The sequence below is a fragment of the Pristiophorus japonicus genome, chromosome 15 (assembly GCF_044704955.1).
Source record: "Pristiophorus japonicus isolate sPriJap1 chromosome 15, sPriJap1.hap1, whole genome shotgun sequence".
Classification (NCBI taxonomy): Eukaryota; Metazoa; Chordata; class Chondrichthyes; family Pristiophoridae; genus Pristiophorus; species Pristiophorus japonicus.
This window is the reverse complement of record NC_091991.1, coordinates 133921576-133948963: the sequence shown is the minus strand read 5'-3', so window position 1 is coordinate 133948963 and position 27388 is coordinate 133921576. Positions and strand designations below refer to the sequence as shown.

Sequence of the window (27388 nt, the reverse complement as noted above, 5' to 3'; positions counted from 1 at the left end):
CATACAGTAGGCCCTTGATGCAGGGCCAATTCTGTTGTTTGTGTGCTTTTGCCATGACCTTCATCATGACCCAACTACATAGCTGCATGGAGGTGGCTCAATGAGTTCAGTGGGCCATAGGAGGGAATGGTAAATCACAGAAAGAGATGAATGTGCAGGTTGGAATTCGTGCCTCAAATTTTTTATTGTTTTTAATGTGGACGGCGCGTGTCATTGGTTGTATTGTTGACAATGGGGGAACTGAGGGTCTGCCATTGACTTCATTCCATCAAGATTAAAGTGATTTAATGATGTGCACAGAATGGTGGGTAGGTAAAGCCTGGCTCGATCCAAATTGGAACTTGTTTATGAAAGCATTAATCATTACTTGAGTCAGCCACTGCCACATTGTGAAAATGTTTCCATTGTATGCATTCAGCTCCATTTTCTTAAACTGGCTATGGTCCATTCTATCTATTGGTGTTTCCTGTTGTCTTGTTTTTGCACTAGTGTCATTAGCTTAATGTGCTAAATTATATTCTTGCAATGGGAATGGCGAGGGTTGACAGTTACATGTGTGATTCGTACAGTCTGAAGTTTGAGGTCCAAATTTCAATTCGGTCATTCGACTGTTTGTGTGATTTACCAATTCTGCTGTGAAGACTCATTAATCATTTCTACAAATCAAAGCAATGACCAGAAAAAATCCCCAAATCTTGTCCTAAAACACACCCATTTAATTAGCTCCTTCAGTGTCGAGTCGATGTTCCTCCGCCCCCTGTTGAATTGGGTGTCTGTCATAGTACTTCTATATGAAGGAGGGGTGGCGTTCGAGCCCAACGTGGGGCACCGTTCGACCCCAGAGGGAGGTGGAGGTCGAGCCCAGCGATGGGCGGTGCAGCATTTAATATCGGTGGGATCGTGGCCCAGGAGCGGTGCAGCATGTGACATCAAAGAGGTCGTGGCTCAGGAGCAGCACAGCATTTAACAGCAGTGGGGTCGGGGCCCAGGGGAGGCGCAACAGAGCTTGGTCTCCTCACCACTGGACCAAGACCTAGCTCTGTCAAGCCCGTGTGGTGGCTGGTATACAACGGTCACCACACGTTAAAAAAATCTACGCACAGGCATCTTCCACCCTTTAAGATGTAACCCATTGTCACACCTGTGAGCCCTTCTTTTTTTTTGGTATGAAGAGTGTCATCCTCGTCATGAGGGATTGCCTATACTATACTATTTTAATTCTCCACCCCACTCCTCATCTGACCACTCTGTCCTTGGCCTCCTACACTGCTCTAATGAAGCTCAACGGAACAGCACCTCATTTTTCAATTAAGCACTTTGCAATCTTCTGGGCTCAACATTGAGTTCAACAATTTCAGACCATAACCTTTGCTCCCATTTTTTTTGGACAGCAGTTGCTGGTAATGACTTTGCTTTTGCCATTTTCAGCTCCTCCAGACCCATCATTTGTGTCTTTTATTGTCCCATTACCACCCCTTTTTGCCTCGCACCATCATCCCTTTTGTCATTTAATCTCTCCTGCCTTCCACCCTATCACAGAGTTTCCCTTTTGTTCTTTCCTCTCCTCCCCTCCCCACTTTCCCGGCCTCTATACTTGCTGAAAACATCTCTAACTTTTTCCAGCTCTGATAAGAGGTCATTGATCTGAAACATTAACTCTGTTTCTTGCTCCACAGATGCTGCCTGACCTGCTGAGTATTTCCAACATTTTCTGTTTTTACTTCTTGCTTAATGTTGTCTTCTCTTCTATTGTTTCCACCTTGGTGGTGCTTATTTTTCTCTGATGGCTAAATGCAACGTCCTCGACTATTTAATAGAAGCTGGTGAGCAACTTGATCTGCTATATCCAGACCCTTTGATTCTTGGATATCTGACCCACAAGACACTACAAACCCACAGAATTTCAGAACAATTTCTCTGTTGTGTCTTATGTATAAGTTATGAGCCGCAAATAATATACCATCTGCTCCGCTGCCAACTCCTGTCTGAGTACTGTGATGCTACTGACCTTGCCAAATACAATGATAATGCTGAGGTACGTGTAGCCTTGTGGCAGGGAAAAGTGTGAAGATACGATATGATGACAATGACCGTTAACTGTAACTGTAAAAAAAAAAGCTAATGGAATTCTAGAATTTATCTCGAGGTATAGAATATAAAAGCCACGAGGTTATGATGAGTCTATATAAAATCTTAATGAGGTCTCAGTTAGAGTACTGACCCTCCACCATGTCTGAACTCGTAGATGGTGTCAAGATATTGAAGAACAATAAGCAGCTGGCCTCGATGACATCTGATGTGAGCAAATCAAATACTTTGGACCAAAAGCATTTCATTGGTTGTTTGATTAGTGTCAGCTGTGGCTCAGTGGGTAGCACGCTCGCCTCTGAGTCAGAAGGTTTTGGTTTCAAGTCCCATTCCATGGACTTGAGCACAAAAAAACTAGGCTGCCACTCCAGTGCAGTACTGAGAGAGTGCTGCACTGTCGGAGGTGACGTCTTTCGGATGAGACATTAAACTGAGGCCCCGTCTGCTCTCTCAAGTGGATGTAAAAGATTCCATGGCACTATTTTGAAGAAGAGCAGGGGAGTTATCCCTGGTGTACTGGCAAATATTTATCCCTCAATCAACATAACAAAAAAACAGATTATCGGGTCATTTATCATATTGCTGTTTGTGGGAGCTTGCTTGTGCGCAAATTCGCTGCCGTGTTTCCTACATTACAACAGTGACTACACTCCAAAATACTTCATTGGCTGTAAAGCGCTTTGAGACGTCCGGTGGTCATGAAAGGCGCTATATAAATCCAAGTCTTTCTTTTTCTTTCTTTCCATGCTCAGGAGTGATGCCAGATCGACAAAATATGGCATTGTGCAAGGAGTGCAGGTCTATTCTGAAAGCTGGGAAAGACACTACAAACCCACAGAATTTCAGAACAATTTCTCTGTTGTGTCTTATGTATAAGTTATGAGCCGCAAATAATATACCATCTGCTCCGCTGCCAACTCCTGTCTGAGTACTGTGATGCTACTGACCTTGCCAAATACAATGATAATGCTGAGGTACGTGTAGCCTTGTGGCAGGGAAAAGTGTGAAGATACGATATGATGACAATGACCGTTAACTGTAACTGTAAAAAAAAAAGCTAATGGAATTCTAGAATTTATCTCGAGGTATAGAATATAAAAGCCACGAGGTTATGATGAGTCTATATAAAATCTTAATGAGGTCTCAGTTAGAGTACTGTGTTCAGCATTGGGCTCCACACTATAGTAAGGATACTGAGGCTTTAGAGAAGGTACACCGAGCATTCAATAGGATGTTGCCTGGTATGAGGAAATACAAATAAAGATTTGAAAGATTAAGATCAATGCAGATTATGAAGCGATACAATGGAAGTGTTTAAAATTATGAAAGGATGGGACAGGCAGACTGTTTCCGGTAGTTGAGGGGTCAAGAATGAGAGGCCATAGATACAAGATTAAAAGTAAGAGATGCAGGACAGACAGCAGGAGAAACTTCTTCACAGGGATGTGAAGCTTTGGAATTCACTTCCACAGATAGTGGTTCAGGCAAAAAAACACTTCGCCATTCAAGATTAGATTGGATAGGTGGATGTAGGAAAATGGGTTGAAGTGATATGGGAACAGGGTAGGTAAATGTGATTAGAACTATTTACCCACATGGAGGATAAATGCCGACACAGACTGGTTGGGCTGAATGGCCTGTTTCCGTGTTGTAACTTTAAATGGCCGCAAAATTCGGCTCCGTAGCGCCTGTTGTTTGTGTGCTACGAGTGCCGTTTAGGATCCAAAATAGTGTTAACATTGCACGCATACACACTTCTGGTGCGAGCCTCGCCAGACGCCATCTTTGTGAGGGCGCTAGCGTGCGCACAGGGAGTGTCCGCCGGAAGTATGCAGAGTAGGCAGATTGTGATGTCACCAGCATGTAATGCTGATTTGACGTCAGCGCTGCCATTTTGGAGCTCAATGCTCCAGCCAGCGCCCTTTCTTAAACACACACGGCTGAATAATTGTTCAGCAGCAGGTAGGATCCCCCCAGCAGTGCTATTTAAAGGGATCACCAACTACTTACAGCTTAGTCACGAGGATTGCCGGCTTCGCCATGGTGTAGGGTGCCATTGACTGCATATACATTGGTTTGTGGGCGCCGCATGTCAACTCTGTGATGTCCTGCAACTGAAAGGGATTCCGCTCCGTCAATGTCCAATTGGTGTACAATCATACACAGTGTATCATGCAGGTGAATTCCCGGCATCCTGGCAACAGTCATAATGTCTTAATTCTGCGATAGTTCACTGTGCCATTTGAGCTATCACGACAAACCAGAGGGCGGCTACTGGAAAACAAGGGCTATCCTTTGATGACGTGGCTCATGACTCCGGTGTACAATCCATGCACACATGGGCAGCATGCATACAATGAAAGCAATGCTGCCACATGATATGTGATAGAGCAGACCATTGGCATGCTGAAGTATGCTTCTGCTGCCTGTGCCGCTCAGGAGCAACCCTGCAGTACTTGAGAATGTGTGTCAATATTTGTGGTGGTCTGCTGCATCCTGCACAACCTCGCCCTCATGAAGGCACAGCCCTTGCTACCAGCTATACGGTGAGCAGTCGAGGAGCAAGAGGAGGAGGCAACCCAGAAAGCTCCTTTCTGTCCTGGCTGTCCGTGAACGAATCATCCCACTGCGATATCAGTAAATGCAAACCCATTTCCTCATTCACCAACAGTCCCGCACGTTACTTTCCTCTGTTACTGACCATCACAGTGTCTGCTTGGCCACAATGAAAAATTAAAGCCAACACAAAATAAACATTCCAAATGAGATTTAAGAATGAAATCTTGCCATTTGCATACGAACGTAAACTAATCACTCTTTGCATTCCCTTGGTGCCTATCTTCCGTGTGTCTTTGCCTGTCTTAGTGCTCCTACGCAGTGCTACCCCAGTGGCTGCAGCATGGCTGATGGGAGGCTGCTGACCTTCAATGGGGGAGACTGAAGATGGCCTTGGAGGATGACCTCGAGCAGCTCTGGGCCGAGAAGACCCCCGGCTATGGACTGCACCACTTTGGCATGGCCGGCCGAAGTCTGGGCTGGCTGGCTGACGGGCAACAGCAAGGGCTGAGTGGCAAGGATGGTTCAGCCACAGAGCCACTGTCACTCCCCTCGGGTAGCGCCTCAGCAATCCTAGTAATCTGATGGTGGACAGATTACTGGACTGCTGTGACACCCTGCAAGCCCCTTTGAACACTGGAGTCCGCAGCCATGATGGCAGTGTGGCAGTATACAGAGCTTGAATGAGAGTAGTCTGAGCTTCCACTGCAGCACCCAGACGTTGGGTGGCTTCTGCTTGTGCTGCAATGGAAGCTGAGACATCAAGTACGCTGATAGAGTTGACCACCACTTCCATGCTGGAAAGGATGGGTTCCAAGCTCTGTACAAAACCCTGTGCCAAGTTGATGCAACACTACTTCATGCTCCTTGACATTCCCCCAAGCATACTGGCAGGCCTGCCAATGCACCAAGTATTTCATTGTGCATACCCATCTTCTGTCGCCCATCCCGATGAAGTGCTCATCTGAGCCCTCTGTAGCACAACTCGTGTGCAACCTTGCCCTCCGGCGAGCTGGCACCTTTGTTTCCCTGCCCTGGCTGCAGGCCACTCATGCCCAGTGTCTCACCACGTGCAGATCCTGCCTCTAAGGTTCCAGATGCAACTCCTCAGATAATGAAGCTGTCCATGCCCGAATGCAGCAAGACCTGGATAACATTCAGGCTTGGGCTAATAAGTGGCAAGTAACATTCGCGCCACACAAGTGCCAAGCAATGACTATCTCCAACAAGCGAGAGTCTAACCACTGCCCCTTGATATTGAATGGCATTACCATCTCCGACTCCCCCACCATCAACATCCTGGGGGTCACCATTGACCAGAAACTTAACTGGACCAGCCACATAAATACTGTAGCTATAAGAGCAGGTCAGAGGCTGGGTATTCTGCAGCGAGTGTCTCACTTCAAGAGTCTCCAAAGCCTTTCCACCATCTACAAGACACAAGTCAGGAGCGTGATGGAATACTCTCCACTTGCCTTGATGAATGCAGCTCCAACAACACTCAAGAAGCTAGACACTATCCAGGACAAAGCAGCCTGCTTGATTGGCACCTCATCCACCACCTTAAACATTCACTCTCCACCACTGACGCACTGTGTCTGCAGTGTGTAGCATCTACAAGGTGCACTGCAGCAACTCGCCAAGGCTTCTACAGCAGCACCTCCCAAACCCGTAACCTTTAGCATCTAGAAGGACAAGGGCAGCAGGCGCAGGGGAACACCATCACTTGCAAGTTCCTCTCCAAATTATACACTATCCTGACTTGGAAATATATTGGCCGTTTCTTCAACGTCGCTGGATCAAAATCCTGGAACTCCCTAACAGCACTGTGCCAGTACCTTCACCACACGGACTGCATTGGTTCAAGAAGGCGGCTCACCACCATCTTCTCAAGGGCAATAAGGGATGGACAATAAATGTTTGCCTTGTCAGCAACACCCACATCCCAGGAATGAATATTTAAAAAGCTATTATGTGCAGTGTCAGTATCTGAGCTGGTGGCAGTCAGTGTGAAATCGAGTGACGGTGTTTCTTCGTCATCACTGTCTTCCTGCTCTTCCATCACTGCCTGGCCAGGTTGCAGTTCTTCAGTATCTGAATGGAGAATGACACAAGGTTAGGGTTGTGGTGAAGGGAGGGGGAAATGAAGGAGGTGAATGCTTACACCATCTGCAGCTTATAACTCAGAAGAGATTGTGGGATAAGGGGGATGTGGGATGTGAGAATGAGGATACTGTTACTTCGATGGTTTCAGCCCTGCAGCTGGACTTGACCTCAGCAATGGCTGCTCCAAAGAAGGCGACCATTATCTCCTCCATCGGGGTAAGGACATGTAACCATGCCTGTCCCCCAGCAGTTAGCTCCTGCTGCCTCCGGTCATGCGCCAACTTGTCCTGCAAGAGAAAGGGAAGTGTGTCAGTGAGTATGGTGCACTCTGTTTGGGTGATGTTCCCTTCATAGTTGAATAGCTGGCAGTGTGTGCAAGCTGTAAGATGTGGGTGTGAGGCTTGCAGCAGTGGTAAGTTTGTGAGTGTGGGGTAAAGCTACGAATGTAAGGTATGAGTCCTGATTGATAGAGATTGTTGGTAAGTGAGTGATTGGGGTGTGGTGCATTGAGCAGTGTGTGAGGTTAGTGGTGCAGTTGGTGGGATATGACATTTGAAGACAAATTCACTGATCTGGACCACTCGTGTGAGGTCATTGAATTTCTTGCGGCACTGCATCGAGGTCATTGGGGCTTAACTCCTGGGATTGACTGCCACAGCTATCTGGTCCCGCTGCCTTCGAGTTTGTCTGGAGGGCCTCCCGGCCCCCTGTGGATAGAGGACCTCTGTCCTCCTCTCCACCTCCTCCATCAAGGCCTCCAGTGCTGCATCAGAGAACCTTGGAACATGCTCTCTTGCCTGTAGCAGCATTATTCATTCTTCTTCCTGCTTATACTCTCTTGCACAAATAGTTCCAGCACCTGCTCCAGCCAGATAGTGAAAGGGATTGGAACGTTTTTAGAAACCAACAAAGGACGACTAAAAAAATGATAGAGAGAAGATAGTTATGAAATCAACCAGCAAGAAATATAAAAACAGATAGTAAGAGTTTCTACAGGTGTATAAAAAGGAAGAGAGTAGCTAAAGTAAACGTTGGTCCCTTAGAGGTTGAGACTGGGGAATTAATAATAGGAAACAGGCAAATCGCAGAGACTTTGTACAAATATTTTGTATCGGTCTTCATGGTAGAAGACACTAATAACATCCCAAAAATTGATAATCAAAGGGGCTATTGCGGGGGCGGGGGGGGGGGGTGTGTGGGGGAGGGGGGGTGGCGGGGAACTTAAAACAATCACTATCACGAGAGAAAAAGTACTAAGCAAACTAATGGGACTAAAGGTGGACAAGTTCTCTGGACCTGATGGCCTGCATCCTAGGGTCTTAAAAGAAGTGGCTGCAGAGATAGTGGATGCATTGGTTGTGATCCACCAAAATTCCCTGGAATCTGGAGAGGTCCCAGCGGATTGGAAAACCACAAATGTAACGCCTCTATTTAAGAAAGGAGGGAGACAGAAAGCAGGAATCTATAGACCAGTTAGCCTAACATCTGTCATTGGGAAAATGCTGGAGTCCATTATTAAGGAAGTAGCAGCAGGACATTTGGAAAAGCAGAATTCAGTCAAGAAGAGTCAGCATGGTTTTGTGAAAGGGAAACCATGTTTGACAAATTTGCTGGAGTTCTTTAAGGATGTAATAAGCAGGGTGGATAAGGGGGAACCAGTGGATGTCGTGTATTTGGATTTCCAGAACGCATTCGATAAGGTGCCACATAAAAAGTTACTGCACAAGAGCTCACGGGATTGAGGGTAATATATTAGCATGGATAGAGGATTGGCTAACGAACAGAAAACAGAGAGTCGGGATAAATGGGTAATTTTCAGGTTGGCAAACTAACTAGTGGGGTGTCAGTGCTGGGGCCTCAATTATTTACAATCTATATTAATGATTTGGATGAAGGGATCGAGTGTAATGTAGCCAAATTTGCTGATGATACAAAGATAGGTGGGAAAGCAAGTTGTGAGGAGGACGCAAAGAACCTGCAAAGGGATATAGATAGGCTAAGTGAGTGGGCAAAAACTTGGCAGATGGAATATAATGTGGGAAAATGTGAGGTTATCCACTTTGGCAAGAAAAATAAAAAAGCAAATTATTATTTAAATGGGGAGAGATTACAAAATGCTCTGGTACAGATGGATCTGGGAGTTCTTGTATATGAAACTCAAAAAATTAGCATGCAGGTACAGCAGGTAATGAGGAAAGCAAATGGATTGTTGGCCTTTATTGCAGAGGGGATGGAGTATAAAAGTAAGGAAGTCCTGCTACAACTGTACAGGGCATTGGTGAGACCACATCTGGAGTACTGTGTACAGTATTGGTCTCCTTATTTAAGGAAATATATACTTGCATTGGAGGCAGTCCAGAGAAGGCTCACGAGGTTGATTCCGGAGATGACGGGGTTGTCTTCTGAAGAAAGATTGAGTAGGTTGGGCCTATACACATTGGAGTTTAGAAGACTTAGAGGTGATCTTATTGAAGCTTATAAGAATCTGAGGGGGCTTGAAAGGGTGGATGAAGAGAGGATGTTTCCTCTCGTGGGGTAATCTAGAACTATGGGTCATAGTCTCAGAATAAGGGGTCGTCCATTTAAAATGGAAATGAGGAGGAATTTCTTCTCTCAGAAGGACATGAGTCTTTGGAATTCTCTACCCCAGAGAGCTGTGGAGGCTGGGTCATTGAATATATTTAAGGTGGTGATAGATGGATTTTTGAGAGATAAGGAAGTCAAAGGTTATGGGGAGAGGTCAGTGAAGTGGAGTTGAGGCCAAGATTAGATCAGCCATGATCTTATTGAATGGCGGAGCAGGCTCGAGGGGCCAAATGGCCTACTTCTGCTCCTATTTCTTATGTTCTTACGTTATGTTGAGAATGCACCTCCCCTTTATAGAGGAGCAGGTTGGCTTTAAGTGGTACTAGCCTTGTACAATCTTGGGTCCCCTGCACTCAACAGCATAATTAGTGCTAGCTGCATGCCGTGGTCATGCAAATTAACAGGCAAGACGAAGTTGGCGTGCTGCCTGCATCAGAAGCAACAGGTGTGGGTTAATTGCGCATCGTGATCCCTGCACCCGTTTTTTTTTGGCTATCGAATTTTGCCCCCTATTTGGTTATATATGAAACACCAAGCTCTATGCTTTGCATCTGGAGGACTAAACCTCTTCTAAAGATTTTAATAATTATTTTTATCTTAAATTCTTAGTGCTTGCTGGAATTTACCATCTGTTTACCTGTTCGGGCAGAATTTCTCATTGGGGTGAGGCCCCGAAAAATCCCTCGAGAGCATGCGCATGTTCTTTCTTGGAAATTCCCTCCATGCCTTTACACTCTGCATGCAGTGCTTTGCAGTACAGGCTGCTCCTGCATACTCTACACTTCTTTGTCTTCTGTCTGTACATGTCGTCTGGCAGAGGCAGGGTCCCCAGTGGAGGGCTATCTACACAGGGGCCCTCCCCTACACCATTGGGGATCTGGGCTGGAGAGTGTTGCATAGAGCGATTCCGTGAAAAAGATTTTCATGTTAATTCACGGACTCCCAGGTTTAACTTCTGCGGTTGCAGCCCCTGTTCCATTATTTTAACATCTGGCTGCATTTCAGTCCTACCACGCTCCTGATCTTTGGCCACCCGGTTTGGTGCGGGATGAGCAAGTCAGGGGACCTCCTTGTGGATCTGCTCCACAGGCCCAGGTTGGACGCAGCCCAAAGGCTGGTCGCTCTGGCTGCCTACCTCTCTTCTGCGGCTTTGTCCATGCCCAGGTGGCCCAGCGGAAGGAGGACGCGGTGTTCGCCTGTACGCTTGCAGCCGGAAGGATTGGAATGTTTGGTGAATAGGGAAAATTATATTATTTTAATTTTTAATTTTCTAAGTTTTTGTTTAACTTTTAAAAAATTAGTTGTGCCACTCTTTAAAAAAAAGGGGGCACTTTTTGTTCATTTTTTTTGTTTGATGACATTGACTGGGGAAAACCAGTCTGTCTCCTTATCGTTTTAATTAAAGGAGACATACTGGAATTTGCTGACTTTCTTGCAGAAGCTTTGAAAGATTTCTTCGTGACGGGAAAGTGCAGTTATTTCTTTGAGATCAAGAATTACTGACAATTTGGCATTGGCTTGCGTCCCAACAGAACAAGGCATTGCATTCTAAATCTCTAGAAGCCAGAGGCAAATAGTTGTGGGTTACGTAATATAATTGTGTAATTATGTTTAAAAAAAAAACATGGCATTTATGTTTCCCTTTCTGTGGAAAGGTCTCACAAGCGCATTAGATTGTAAAAAGACTTGAATTTATCTCGCGTCTTTCACGACCACTGGACATCTCCAAGTGCTTTACAGCCAATAAAGTACCATTGCACATCAGCCACCACACGGGCTTGACAGACTATGCCTTTATCGAGTGGCAGGGGTTAACCAGAACGACTGGAGACCTGCTCTGCTGCAGAGACCTTGTGTGCGCACATATCGCAGTGTGGGCTGGCCTGTGCTGCCCCTGGGCCCTTGGCACTTCTGGGCCGCACCTCCGTCACGATCTCTCACCACTCCTCCGCCACAAAACACTCGCCGCACCTTCGCCACTATATCCCACTGTATCTCCGCACCAAACATTCGCCGAACCTCCGACACAATCATCCACCGAATCTCAACCACGATCCCTCATTGCTCCTCCACCTCAATCACTCGCCACACCTCCGCCACGACCTACCCGCACCTCTGCTGTACCTGGGCCCCTCCTGCCCACACTCCAAACGGCAACCTGGGTCCTGATGACGTCGCCCAGTCACCCACCTCGAAGTCGCTGTTGTAATGTAAGAAACGCGGCAGCCAATTTCTGCACAAGCAAGCTCCCACAAACAGCAATGTGATAATGGCCACATAATCTGTTATGTTGGTTGGGGGATAAATATTGGCCGGGACACTGGGGAAAACTCCCCTGCTCTGCTTCGAAAATAGTGCCCTCATATGGGATATTTTACGTCCACTTGAGAGAGCAGATGTGGGGGCTTCGGTTTAACGTCTCATCCGAAAGACGGATACACACACACATATATATCTGTGATTATAAACAACTTGGGGCGTTTGTGCTGCAGTGTCTTGTAGCAAGCGCCCTGGGTGAGTGACTGAGTGTCTGAAGTCTCTGTGCGTGTGAGGACATTAACCCGCGCGCTCCCGGATCCAGTGCGGGGACCAATGAGCGGCGGCGGCCGGCTGCGCGAGAGTGCGGCTTGTAATAGGAAGGCGGCGGCGGCGGCGCGAGCCGGCAGTCGGCATGGACGATTTCTGCAGCAAGGATGGCTCGGAAGTCCTCTGGGTAAGGCCGGCCTTTCTTTTGTGTACATAATTGTTGGGAGGGTTGTAAAGGTGCTCGAGCAACGGGCGGCCGGACCCCTTCCCTTCAGGCTTTAATTCTGGACTCGCTTGCCTTGCGCGTCACCCTAAGGTGTCACCTTGTCGCACCCCGCTATATATTATATATATAATTTGTGTGTGTGGTGTGTGGGGCCGCTGATGGAGCTGGGCCGCCCTAGCAACCATGACCAGCTGGAAAGGCCCGGGGATCCGGAGCGAGATCAACCGAGCACCACAAAGCGATGGACGAAGATTGCCGACTCCTCGAAACTCGCTCAGCTTGTTTATTTTTAGATCCAGTAGGACTGAGCATCATTCCAACTGAGTGAGAAAGGTCCAAGGGTAGAATGCGGGTGTCCCGTGGAGGATTATAAATACATCTCGGGCTGCTCACACTCCCGGCTAATGGTAATCCACTGGCAGCGTCCTTAAGTGACCTGAATGTATTTGTAGCTGCCCAGTCAGCTGGAGAAAAAAAACGAAGCGGAGAGGGGTTGAAGAAGATGGTTGGTAGTGGAGAACAGAAGCTGGGGGTTATCGTTACTCTCCAGGATGATCCTGGAGTACTGAGCAGTTTAAGCAGAGGAGAGTAGGATCCAGTAGTGCTTTATGTGGTTCAGCCAGATGTGGCGATGAATGGCTAAATCGGTTGTCTGACATAAACGTTCAAGTCTGCGTCCCTTAGACTTGAGGCAGCATCATATGATGGTAGAAATATCATAATGATGAATGAAGGGCCAAAGGCTAGACGGTTGGGAATCTGAAAGTGCCATTGACTAGGATTACCCAGGGCCGGATGCAAAAGAGTGGGGCTGGAAGGGGGATGTGAATAGAAAAGGATACAGGAAAGTGATCAGTGATGGCCTTATCTGTGATTGGGAGGATGGGAGTAGAAAGGCCATATAAGATGGGAAGACCGAGGGGGTGACCACAATATGCCCTCTAATTTTCTTTTGTGCTCAGTTCCTTTAACTGGCTGTATGGCCCATTCAGATTTTCACAAGATTTTCTTCCATGTAAACCGCTGAGCGATATGCGCGGGACCTCCAGACCACTGTGCAGTCGGGCAGCTTAATGGGAACGTTGGGTGTCCCTGAATATGGATAGGCAAGTTGATATGGAGGGGGACGTTAAGAGAGGACAGGAAGGCAGTGAACTTAGGAGAGAGGGGGAGGTGAGTTGAGATGAAGGTTAAAATCATTGAGGATGCAAAGTTGCTTCGTGCAGAGGCTGAGGGAGGAAAGCAATGAAGATATCTGAGAAAGTAGACGTGCACCTTTCACCTCCTGAAGTACTTTTTAAAGTATAGTCACTGTTGTAATGTAGGGACATTTGTGAAAAACTTGCCATGGTACTTGGATTGGCAGTAGACAGCGAGGGTATTAAAGGAATGGTGGTAGGGATGGAACAAAGTGAGATGCTCAAAGTAGAAGAAGATGCTCGAGAAGTAGGTGGGCAGACCAAGGTGAGATTTAGTGATAAGGGCCATGCTGCCCCAGCTTTTTGCCATGTGTTAATAGCTTGGATGTAGGAATAGAGAGTTGTATATCCAAGTTTGCAGAGGCACAGTAAGTTGTGTAGCTAGGAGCGGGAAATTACAAAGGGACAGACAAACAGATTAAGTGAGTGGGCACAACTGTGGCATGTGGAGTTCAATATGGGGAATTGTGAGGTCATCCACTTTGGATCGTAGAAAGACAAATTTGAATATTTTCTTACGACAAGAAGACTAGAAACTGTGGAGGAACAAAGGGATTTGGATGTTCAAGTACACAAATCAGTATAATCTAGTGCACAGGTACAAAAAGTAATCAAAAAGGTTAATGGAATGTCAGTCTGAAATGTGAACGTGACGCTTTTCTCAATAGACAGCAGAGTATTTCCAGTATTTACTGTTTTTATTTCCGATTCCAGCATCCACAACATTTTGCTTTTTTATCTGATATCTGTTATGATGTCTTGACTCTGCATTCAAAGGCTGACTCTGCAATTGACAGAAACTAGTGCATTGTCTTCTGTGATTCATTCTGTTTGGTTACAAAGTGAATTGAAGGAATGTACCTAAGATAATAGATACTTTTTGTTGTATGCTTTTTTGCCAATCAGTTGGGTACTTTTTTTGCCAACATTCAGTGTTTCCTTTTGGTTCTCCACTTTCTATGCATCTGTTTCTGTTTTTTAAAAACTTTTATTTACCATCATTATTCTCCTTTTGCAATTTGCATTTACGTAAAGGGTGGTCGAAGTGTGGAACTCTCCCACAAAAAGCAGTAGATCCTAGCTCAATTAATAATTTTAAATCTGTTAACGATAGATTTTTGCTAACCAAGGGTATTAAGGGATATGGAGCCAAGGCAGGTGGATGCAGCTCGTACACAAATCAGCCATGATCTCATTGAGTAGTGGAACAGGCTTGAGGGGCTGAATGGCCTACTCCTGTTCCCATGTATGAGTGTGGTCTGGTGGAAGGTTTGAGATTGAGATTGCTGAGGCCCTAAGCTCTGGAATTCCCTCCCTAAACCCCCCCGCACTCGACATCTCTTTCCTCCTTTAAGACATAGGGCATATAATTGGCAAATTAAATTCAACACAGATAAATGAGAGGTATTACATTTTGGTAGGAAGAATAGGGAGGTCACTTATTACTTGGAGGATGTGAGTCTAGCTGGGGTAGAGGAACAAAGGAATCTGAGTACAAGTACACAAATCACTAAAAATTGCGACACAGATTAGCAAGGTCATAAAAAAGCAAACCAAGCAGTTGGGTTTATTTCTTGAGATATAGAATTGAAAAGTAGGGAAGTTGTGTGTACAGTTCTGGTCGCCATATTATAAAAGGATATAGAGTCACTGGAGAGGGTGCAGAGAAGATTTATAAGGATGATACCAGAAATGTGAGGGTATACATATCAGGAAAGGATGAACAGGCTGGGTCTTTTTTCTCTTGGAAAAAAGGCTGAGAGGGTGACCTAATAGAGGTCTTTAAAATTATGAAAGGTTTTGGTAGAGTGGATACAGAGAATATTTTGACGAGGGGAAGAACATAACTAGAACAATATAAGATAGTCACCAAGAAATCCAATAGGGAATTCAGAAGAATCTTCTTTACCCAGAGTGGTGAAAATGTGGAACTCGCTACCACAGGGAGAGGTTGAAGCAAATAGTATGGATGCTTTTAAGGGGAAGCTAGCCAAACATATGGGGAAGTAGGGAATAGAGGGTTATGCTGATAGATTTAGATGAGGAAAGACTGGAGGGGGCTAGAGTGGAACCTAAATGTCAGCATGGACTGGTTGGGCCGAATGGCCTGTTTCTGTGTGGTAAATCCTATGCAAGACACTCCTTAAAACTTACCTCTTTTTTTGGTCAACTAACATCTGCTAACATCTCCTTATGTGGTTTGGTGTCAAATTTGTTAGATAATGTTCCTGTGAAGCAGCTTGAGACGTTGTACTACATTAAAGGTGCTATATAAATGCATGTTGGTGTTGAGACCATCCGTTCAGCTGCCACTGCCGCATCCTTCCCTTCCTCTTTTCCAATAAGCCAAGCTTCCCCTAGGGATTCTTCCCTGCCCTAGCCCTGAACCATCATCTTTCTTGGTTTCTCTCCTATCTCCTCTCATGCTCTCTCTCAGATAATCTTGTCCATGAGACCCCCGCTTCCCCCCTCGACCCTATTCCCAATAAAGTGCTGAACACCCAACTTCCCTTCTTGGCTTCCATACTAGCTGACATTGTAAGTTGTTCTCTCTTCCAGGGTACTGTCCACCTCTCTTTCAAATCTGCCTTCATTACTCTCCTCAAAAAAAACCATCTTTGACCACGCTGTTCTTGTAAACTGCTACCCCATCTGCAACCTCCCTATCCTCGCTCAAGTCCTTGAACGTGTTGTCGCCTAACAAATCCATGCCCAACCTTCCTCCAACTCTATTTTTGAACCTCAATAATAAACTTTCCACCCTTGCAACAGCATTTAAACAGTCCTAATCAAAGTCACAAATTCCATCCTGTGACTGGGACCGTGTTGCACTATTCATCCTCAACTTTCTCGACCTCTTTGCAGCCATTGACATGGTCAACCATGCCATCTTTCTTCAATGCCTCTCCTCCCTTAAGCAACTGAGTGGGACTGTCCTTGCCTGGTTCAACTCTTGCCTATCCAGTCGTAGTTAGTGAATCTCCTGCAATGGCTTCATCGCCTGCCTCCGCACCGTTACATCTATCCTTGGTCCCCCTCCTACTTCTCATCTACATGTTGTCGCTTGGCGACATCATCCGAAGACGTGACATCGGATTCCGCATGTGCACACTCTATTTTTCACATGCTTGTCTGAACATTGAGAAGACCAAAGACATTGTCTTTGGCCCCACCACAAACTCCATTCCCTCGTCACCAATTCTGTCCCTCTCCTTGGCAACTATCTCAGGCTGAACCAGATCGTGTGCAATCTCTATGTGCAATATGACCCTGTGCTGTGCGTGCCTGTATCCTAACTCTCAAAAAGTTCTCTTCACTCATCACCCCTGTGCTCACTTACTTGCATTGGTTCCCAGCGCCATGAATTTAAAATGAACACCCTTGTGTTCAAATCCCGACATGGCCTTTCCTCTCCCTATCTATGTAACCATCTCCAGCCTTACAATCCTCCAAGAATTACGCATTCCGATAACTCTGGCCTTTTTATGCATCCCTCACTTCCTTCGCCTCACCATTGGCTACTGTTCCTAAGGCTTAACCATTGAATTCCCTCCCTAAATCTCTCTGCCTTTCTCCTCCTTTAAGACCATTTTTCAAACCTACTTCTTTGACCAAGCTTTTAGTCACCTGTCCTCATAGCTCCTTCTTTCATTTGATGATGATTGTGAAGTGCTTTCGGCCATTTCACTTCGTAAAAGGTGCGTGTATAAATGCAAGTTGTTTTATCTACTTTTATTGGGAGTTTGTTCCATATTTCTATGACTTTGGGAATTTATTTTAATCCCTAGTCTCACTTGAGGTCTCACAGGTTGGCAAACTATAACTAATGGGGTGCTACAGGGATCAGTGCTGGGGCCTCAACTATTTATTATCTATATTAATGATTTGGATGAAAGGATTGAGTGTACTGTAGCCAAATTTGTTGACGATACAAAGATAGGTGGGAAAGCAAGTTGTGAGGAGGACACAAAAGAGTCTGCAAAGGGCTATATATAGGTTAAGTGAGCGGGCAAAATTTTGGCAGATGAAATATAATGTGGAAAAATGTGAGCTTATCCAATTTGGTAGGAAGAATAGGACAGAATATTATTTAAATGGAGAGAGACGACAGAATGCTGCGGCACAGAAAGATCTGGCTGTTGTCGTACATGAAAAGCAGAAAGTTAGTATGCAGGTACAGCATATAATTAGGAAGGCAAATGGAATGTTGGCCTTTATTGCAAGGGCGTTAGAGTATAAATGCAGAGTAGTCTTGCTACAACTGTACAGGGCGTTGGTGAGACCACATCTAGAGTACTGCGTACAGTTTTGGTCGTCTTATTTAAGGAGGGATATACTTGCATTGGAGACAGTTCAGAGAAGGTTCATGAGGTTGATTCCTGAGATGAAAGGGTTGTCTTATGAGGAAAGGTTGAGCAGGCTGGGCCTATACTCATTGGTTGGGCATATACTCATTGGCGTTTAGAAGAATGAGGTGTGACACATAAGAGGGGCTTGACAGGGTTGATGCTGAGAGGATGTTTCCCTTGTGGGGGAATCTAGAACTAGTGGGCATAGTTTCAGAATAAGGGGTCGCCTATTTAAGACGGAGATGAGGAGGAATTTTTTCGTGAATCTTTGAAATTCTCTGCCCCAGAGAGCTGTGGAGGCTGTCATTGGGCTAGACTTTCCACTCATGGTCGCCCATATAAGCAGGCTATCGCCCATTTTTGCTCAAAAGTGGAACATCGCCCATTCATCGCTGGCCCAACTTTCGGCACACATGAATGTGCTGCATTGCCCGGTCTAAGGCTATCGCCCAGATGATCGCCGACTGCAACTTTCACCATATTGCCCACACTTCGCCGGATCCCTGGAGAAAAGCTGCACTCACCTGACCTTAAATCGGCAGTACTTGGCACTACGGATGCCATTTTGAATGTCGGAAGATCTGTACTGAAAGGCTGCTTCAAGCGCTTATGAGGAGAATCAATTTGTGAGTGATTTTAAGGGCCTTTTTGACTCTTGCCAATCATCTAATCACATTGTATCTGTCGAGGACAAATTTAGAGCATTTATAGTGATGAGGTCTGTAATTTCTCTACCAGTATTGGTTAATAATCACATGTTGCAGACTGAAGATGGGAGAAGATATGTTGAAGAGCATTATGTGCCCAATCAAAGAGATGGCATACTGCTGCTGCGGAGGAGACCTTACACCTAACGCATTGGGCTCCTTTCAAGCCTCAGCTGGCGACATTTGCGTTATCTCTCAGCACACCACACATTGCTGCATTCGACAGATCTTTACGCACGCAGGATGGACTTTATAAGCTTCCCTATGACCAGGGAGGCACAGACTGAGGGCTTTGGGTTTCTCGTGAATAGCAAACTTCCCCAAGATGCAGCGAGCAATAGACTGTACGTACATCGTCCTGCGAGCACCTTTACAGGATGTGGAGGTGTTTAGGAACCGAAAGGGATTCCACTCCCTGAATGTGCAGCTTGTTGTCGACCCCGACCAAATAATCATGGGTGTAAATGCACATTTTCCAGGCAGCATCCATGATGTGCACATCTTGCGTGAGAGCACTGTCTCTGATCTGTTTAACAGTCGGCCACAAGGTCACTGTTAGATGCTGGGGGATAAAAGATATGGCCTTGCCAGCTGGCTCATGACCCCCCTGCATAAGCCCTGGACGGAAGTCGAGAAGCGCTACAATGAAAGCCACATAGCTACACGCAGTGTCATGGAAAAGACAATTGGAGTTCTTCAACAGCGTTTCAGATGCCTCAACCACTCGGCAACCTACAATACCACCCTGAGCAGGTCACTGAGTTTATCGTGGTGTGCTACATGTTGCATAATCTAGCTATGAGGAGAGGACAACAATTGTCAGATGGGACCGACGGTCCACCTCAGGAGAGAGGGGAGGTGGAAGAGGAAGACTAGGAGGATGATGAGGACCTCGGGGAGGACAATCAGCCAAACGATTAACCCATGCCCCCCCACCCCCCTGCAAAACTGGAAAAGCCCCGTGGTAGTACGCAGCTGCAAAACTCTTGGGTCAGCAGCCCTTAAATGAACGCTTTGCGTGAACTTACATTGGTGACAATTACAGTTGTGTTACATTTCATCATTGCCTCGCCTGGCCTGGCCATTGTTTCCAACCATTGTATTCATGTTTTACCGTACGTTATTAGAAGACACTTCAGAACAATTGTAAAGTTAAGTAAAATAATTTAATAATGACAGAGAAATTTGAAACTTTTTAGAACAAACATATATAATACCCCCCTGCCCCCACCCCTACCCTGAACATTCAACAATATTTTTAACACAACATGTAACAACGCCCCACCCACCTGCGCCTACGCTTCCCTCCTGATCCTTTACCCACCCCACCTTGTTGTAATCCCTGAGTAATGGGACCAGGATGTCTTTGAGCAGGGCCCGCTGCTGTGCGGGGAGGGATGTTGGCAGCATCCCCTCAGTGGCTGGAGGCGAAACGTCTTCCGAGCCAGAAGGAAGTTTTTCCTCCTGACTCGCATCTGTCCGGGTAGTTGGTGGGACGGCACCTTGGAGTGCCGTGCCGTTTCCCGACATTATCGCATGCTGCAAGGTATGGACAGCGTCGGTTGTTTGGCCCATTACCACAACTATGCGCTCCATGCCCTCCGTTATTCGAGCGGACATTGCGGCAATGTTTCCGGTCAACCCACCAATCACCTGGAGGAACTCTCGACTGATGTCGACGCTGTCCCTGGACAGTGTGACCATGTCCTCATTAGGATCTGTCGCAGCGCGAGCCTACCTCGCTGACTCAACCTCCGTGGGATTGGCGTGGGCACTGTAAGCCGCTTGGCCCCACTACTTCATCCGTCGATGATGACGTGGCTGCAGGTACAACAGATGAAATAGGGTCATCATCCTCCTCCTCTCCTTCAGTGGTGTCCTCTACATCCGTGGTGATGACCACCTGTAATGGGACAGCTGCGGCCTCCCTTTGCGCCTCGGGAGTCTGGGGACCTGCAAAACATAATTGAGCTTATTAGAACAGAAAGGTAGACATGAGAATGATTGTGCTGTGCTGTGGAGCAGCACTACTGCAATAAATGTGAACGAGAGACGTTACATATATGATTACATCATATGGTTGCACATCTATGGAATTCACTGTCCTAGAGAGCTGTGGAGGCTGGATCAGTGAATATATTTAAGGTGGAGATAGACAGATTTCTGAATGATGAGGGAGTAAAGGGTTATGGGGAGCAGGCAAGGAAGTAGAGCTGAGGCCATGATATTAAATGGAGTAGGCTCGAGGGGCCAAATGGCCTACTCCTATTTCTTATGTTGTTAACCTGAGAGTAGTATAGAAGCTGCATGCATAATATGACATCATTCCTATATTATAATGAAATGCCGTTACATTACTTTGAATTACTACTGCTTTACACATTATTCACGTGGCGCAACAATGGGATCTGCACCACCACAGGTGGCAGTGAGACTGTGGCTGCCCACTAGTGCTGCAGCACGTTCCTCCAAGTCGCTGAGCATCACTATTTGAGCAGGGCCTCCTCCGGTGTGCCTCTGCTCGGCTCAATTCTTAGATATCTTCCTCTGCAAACGTGACAAGAGCATGGCATAAGCTAATTGACTAGGTACTATTACGGAAAGACAACAGATTCTAGCGTTATATGCTAATATGGTTTGTATCCAATGGATGCATGGTTATAACATCTACGTTCAGAGAAAATATTTAATAAGATCGTGTTTAGTAACTAATGCTTGACACCAAACATCTCGCGTACAATCTCGAGGAAAGGGCCCCATCCACGGACAGTTGCATCGGTGCCTGAGGGGAGGTAGGCGGTTTATTTGAATCTATGGAGGTTCCCCGGGGGTAGGTGGGGGTGGGAAATCAGGACTGCTGGTGAGCTCGGCAATGACCGGAGTGTAATGGGAGGGGGTGCCATGTCCATGGGCTGTGCTCGGAGACCTCCGTGTGGCCAGAGCTAATGTCCCAAAATATCCCAGGGGAGACAGTGAGCCAGGGCAGCTCTCCCCCAGTCCTGGCTGGGTCACTGTGTAAGTGACAGCAGCTGGAGAGACTGACACAGTCTGGGTAAAGGTGACCAGACCCCTCAGTGCTCAGTCATGCCCCATCCACTAACGTAACCCAAAAGGAGACGGTGCCAAAATTAGATTTAAAGGGTGCAGATTCCGAACCCAGTCCAAATCTTAGCAGGAAATCGACGCAAGAATAACCAGCTTAATTTCAATCCAGCAGATTTCCATATTCAGTGGATCATTACAATTTAAAATCTATTTAATTCTTACTCTTGCTGAAGCAGCCAGGCTGTTCCACCTCTTGCGGCACTGGCCCAATCCCCTTGGCTTGTGGGACACTGATGAAACAGTATCAGCAATCTCGCCCCAAATTTGTCTATGTCCGGGATGGCGGTTTCCCATACCCACCCTGGGTTAGTTGGCCCCACTGAGTCTGCACCTCATTAATATTGGCCTCATCGGAGAAGGGTTTTGCCCTCCTTCTCCCTTCCATATCCTGACCACTCTCTCCAGATTCTTCGTGGGACATCTCCAACTTCACAGACAAATCCACTTTCTTCACAGCAAAAAGCAATAGCTCTCTCGCTCTCTCTCTCGCTCTCTCTCTCTCCCCCTTTGCCTTCTGCGCATGACCCTTGACCTCCCGAATCGCGGGAAAACTTCTTTGCAAAAAAACCCGCATGTGCAGAATGTTCGTTGCTATGGATGGCAACCTTCCACATCGCAAAGGCCCATTCCACATTGCTAAGGCTATCGCCCAAAATAAAAAGCGGAAAGTAGCATTCTCAAAAAGTGGGTGATCTTCCAGCGATCCTGAAAAATAAAAAATCGCTAAGGCCGGAACATCGCCTATTTTTTGGGTGATAGCGATCTGAGTGGAAAGTCGAGCCCATTGACTATATTCAAGGCGGAGATAGACAGATTTTTGAACTACAGGGGAGACTAGGGTTATGGGGAACAGGCAGGAAAGTGGCCAAGATTAGATCAGCCATGATCTTATTGAATGGCGGAGCAGGCCAAATGGCCTGCTTCTATTTCTTATGAGGCGATTTTAATTTTTAACTGTGTCCTTTAGTTCTGCAATCACAGTTAACTAACCATCATAAATCCATGATATCCATGCCCTTCAGCATTTTAAAGGGTTGCATCTTGTCACATTTTAATTTTTTTAATCGGGTTGGTCTTGCCGGGAAGTTAAAATGACGGAGATGTATGGACATCTTTAATGTGCAGTTGCTTTAAAAGCAATGATTTATTTAATTCTGAGTAAATATGTAATATATTTGGGACATATTTTGCTGCTGGCACTGTTTATCTTTCATCGTTTTCCCATGAATGTGTGTACAGAGCTAATGCACATCAAAGTCATGGTGCACAGTGAAATACTTAGATTTTAGTAGTTGATTGTATAAAGAACCACAAGACATGCTCACTTCATTTTGATTGTAGTAACAGTTAAATAATGCTAGTTCTTGATATTTGGATTCGGTGATGCGGTGTGGGGAGTTTGCAATGAAACTATAAATATAAAACACAGAGCTAGACCACCAAGTCACTCGTCAAGACTCCGATATGGAAATAATTTAATTTGACAAAAGTTTCTTCTTTAACATGATTGTTGATGGATTGTCAAATGTCATGGCTGACTTTTGTCACTGGATTTGAGACTGGCATGTGTAAGAGACAAATTGCTGGTTGTTCTGCTAAAATGAAGATAACTGTGTGTAACTAAGGATTCATTGTACAGATAAGCTATGTAGCAATCACAGTAGACTACAGATAGAGAAAGTAGGGCCCTGACTGGTCTGATATGGTCCTTCTACTTGATCCTTATCTTCATTTGATAGTACTCTGTTCACTGCATCAAAGTGTTTGGAAACACACTACACGTGTCACTTACATGTCCATTGTTCAGTGTTGCCATTAAAACCGTTCAGTCAATTCTGCTATTATAATTAACATTGAGAAAAATCTTACTAATCCTGAATAATGGAATGCATGTTTGTAGTAAACCAGTTATTTCCTGAACACAACTGACTTTTCTGGTTTTCACTAGTCTGATGGGCACATAACTACTTTTCGGTGTGGTGCAGGAGCAACGGTAGCCAATTATTTTTTTTATTACAGTTATTTCACACCAAACTTGTTCATGGCTCTAGTGGAAGCTCTGTTGTAATCAGAGGAACTGTGTTCTTGATGAGATAAAATTCTTAATATGAACCACTGTACTTTGATTTCAGAACATTAAACGGGGCTTGAACTTTGTGACATTGGGCCCAAGTTTCGGGCCGCGCCTAGTATGGTGCAGCCCCGACCTGGACGCCCGTTTTTCGCGCCAGAAAGTGCGCCTAAAAAATACTTAGATTCTCCAGCTCCCTGCAGGTCCTCTGGAGCTGGGAGCGGCGCAGCATGAGCTGTGCCCTCTCTCCCCTCCCTCCCCTCGCCCCCTCCCTCTCTCCCCTCGCCCCCTCCCTCTCCCCCCTGTTTTTTTGATTGATTTATTGATGTATTTATAATTTTTTATTGATGATGGCTCTTTATTTGTAAAACTGAAGTGTTTTTAATGTTTGTAAACTTCCCTTTTAAACCCCCCCCCCCCCCCCCCCCCATTCCCTACGCCTGATTTGTAACCTACGCCTGATTTTCTAAGTGTAGGCAAGGTTTTTCTGAGCGTACAAAAATCTACACTTACTCCATTCTAAGTTAGTTTGGAGTATCTTTTCACTGCCTAAACTTTCAAAATGGGCGTAAGTGGCCGGACATGCCCCTTTTGGAAAAAAAATCTGTTCCAAACTGAAACTGTTCTAACTGACTAGAACTGGAGCAAACTAAATGCCGAGAATTGCAATTTCTAAGATACGCCATTCTAAACCAGTTGCTCCAAAAAAACAGGAGCAACTCAGGCCGAAACTTGGCCCCATACTGTTATACATATTGTATCAAAATGGAAAGATGCCTGTTGCTGTCTGTCGTATTGTGTTTCTCACATGCCTTGTCTATGCCAAATTCAGGATTATAAAATTTCTCTTGCTGTACAGTAATCAGCTCAAGTCCTTAAGCCATTTGCAGTAGATTCATTGTTCAACATAAAATGCAATGGTCATGGGCTAAAATATGGCGATTACAGATTTAAATATTGTCAATGCTTTTTGTATTGCTGTAGCTTTATGACCAGTTAAAAACATGAAATGCAGAGCGTTCTGGACTCCATTAAACAACTTTCTTGATCCAATATTCTAACTACAAGAATGTCAGTTAAATCTTAAAATAATATTTTTGCATGACACTTTATGCTGAATATATTCTAGTTCAAGATGTATTTTTTTTAGTGGGGAGTGAAGTGAATACATGTGCTTCTCAAAGTCATTACTGACCACATTGAAAAAGGAATGTTTTACTAGTTTTGGCACCCCTTTTAGCTACAAAGTGGGTTGAGTCAAGAATTAAATTATGCTGTAACCAAACAATGTGTCTTCATCCTAATCTCAAAGAAGAATACTGTTTTCTACGCTGGATATGTTTGTAGACTATTCACAAGAGTATCAGTTTGTGCTGAATTATGCACATTATTTTTTGCTGTGGGTATGCACTTGGGTTGAGACTCAATTTATTTTGGCATGAACTTTCATCAGTTTGGGGTGGATTTGAATCCAAGTCCCAGGAGTAATAAAGATAGTAGCATAGCTTAAATGTGTGGCATCAGGATTATGGATTGCAGTCCTTCTACACCTCCATATTTCTCATCAGCTTCGTCTCCAAGTTTTCAACTTTTTTCTTAAACAGTACCCTAACCAGTCCCTAATTAATACCACCCTCCTGCACATGGCTCCACATGTTCTCATCCTGAACATCTTGTCTCAAGTTCACTTCCTCAATATAAAAGATGTTGCTATGAGAACGTGGATGGATCCCAGCAAAGCCCTACCTTTTACAGGATATGTGGAACCGGTTTCTAATTCTATCTTGCTCCATCCATGATCTGTTCCTCTGTTACATTGACCATGTTTGTGTTGCTTCTTACACTTGCTATAATCTGGTGGATTTTGTATGAAAGCTGGGCTTCGGTATCCTGACAAATACATAGTGAGGAACCAGATGGATTATTCATTCTGTCCTTAATTCCTTGATAAAGAACTATCTGCGGTTTTGCCTCCCAGGTTAGGTATAAGGATAAATGACTCGGCTTGCATGAACTGTATTAACTAACCAGTTTAGATTGGAATGAATTTGATTTACTTATTCTTTTAGGTTGCCCTATAGCTGCAACGTGAGAAAATAACTTTCTTGCCAAATCATCAAGGAAGAAGCCAAACCACAAGTCAAGTAAAAACACTATTAATTGGTTACAAAATCACTACTTAAAAAAAAGTTAGGCACCATAAACACTTAGAGTTACCTAGCAGTTGAGTAGCAAATCTTTAATGGACAGAGTTACTTAACAAATATTACACAGGCAATTCAGTGCATCACTGTAAACCAGTGCCATACTGAATATTAATTATAGTGGTGTTCAGAGTCTGAGGTTATAAATTGCTTAGATTACTTTAGGAGTAATTTCTTAGATAGTTGACAAGTTTAACAGCTTTGAATAGCCATTCTATCAAATGGCTCAAGTCTGGGTGTGTGATTAACAATGTTCAGAGCTTATATGACTTCATCCTCACTAGCAGTGTGGTTCCTTTCTTTCCTTCCTTTCCTGGGATGCAGGTCTAAGCTTCTGGAATATTGAGCTGATGAATCCCTTTGAGGCGGGGTTATCTGTTTCACTTGAATCTTTGATTCTGACTGAACTTACCTTGCCTTAGTGTTGATATCTGAGCTGGCGCTTTCTTGATCTCGGACTACTCTGCAATTAAGTGACATGCTTAGCTCTGCTGGTAGTAGGTTTTGCAGCCATAATTTAGCTCTTAACCTCTGACACTGTCCTTAAAGTTACCTCGTGCTGGTAAGGATATGTCTTACAACTGCTCGGCAGAAGTTCTTACAAAAGAAGAATAGAAGAAGTAAAAGTCTTCTGATTAAGACTGCTACTTCTATCAAAGACAAAAACTATTCACTTTCCAGGACTCAGTTCAACAACTGAACTCAAATTGAATGGGCGACCTCAGGTAATTACTGGGTATTTTCCTTATAGATGTTGAGGGCAACCATTTGGGCAATTGTATGGGGCACAGTTCCTACAATTTAATTGACTACGCTTCTAATCGCTATCCATCCCTCACCTTTACATGGACAGTCTCTGACTAGTCATCCATTCCTGGACTTCTCTCAATTTCCACCAATTATAAGGCCACATCTTCCTGGATTATGCTTCTATTCACATACTTGCATCCTTTTCTCTCAGTTTTTCCATTTCTGTTGTATCTACTCTGATAACTCCACTTTCCATATGAGAGCTTCTAACTCCATTTTCCTCGTCTGTTGACTGGGCCTTTCCTTCCATTTACAAGAACAACAGTGTTCACCATGTGCTTGCATTCTAGTCTCTGCATTCACCAGCTCATCTATAGTACGATCCCATATTACTGCTGTCACTTAAGAGGCAGTTGATGGTTTAATTGTCATGGCTTGGAAGAAAACAGTGAGAATGTATCAATGTATGGCAATAGAGAGGCATGGAAAAGAAAACACATATTTAAAAGTAACTCCAAGATGGAGAGAAATGAATGGGAATTGGATGAGAGAAATAAGCAAGACAATGTAGCCTCGCTCTGAAATTGCTGAAGTCTACATTATAGTAGAAAGAGAATATACTGTTCCTGTCTGCAGTGAACTTGTTTGGAACAGTGTAGGTGGCCAAAATCTGAAAGATCAATGGGAATGAGGGGGGAGTTGAAGAGGTGAACCAGAAAGAAGCCAGGATTACACTTGGAAACTGAACGAAAATGCGTGGTAACGAAATCTTTCCTTCCCCATAAGCTTTCCGGAGATACTCTCGGAGCTATGATTGTCGCTCTTCCATCAACCTGAATTTGGACTGCCCTTCCCCAAAAGTTTCCTGTGCAACCACAGCAGACCCAATACCCAGCTGTTTACCTCCTCCCATGT

At 45.0% G+C, this 27388-nt stretch overlaps 1 protein-coding gene across 1 annotated transcript in view; it reads left to right on the top strand.

The window, feature by feature from the left end:
- Window positions 1-11908: 11908 nt before the first annotated feature.
- The window catches only part of abcc1 (ATP binding cassette subfamily C member 1 (ABCC1 blood group)), a 124636-nt gene continuing 109156 nt past the window's right edge, over window positions 11909-27388 (top strand). Inside the window, exon 1 of the mRNA XM_070901753.1 lies at window positions 11909-12049. Within this exon, the coding sequence (XP_070757854.1) occupies window positions 12008-12049 (42 nt within the window). The 5' untranslated portion in view covers window positions 11909-12007. The remainder of the gene's footprint in view (window positions 12050-27388) is intronic.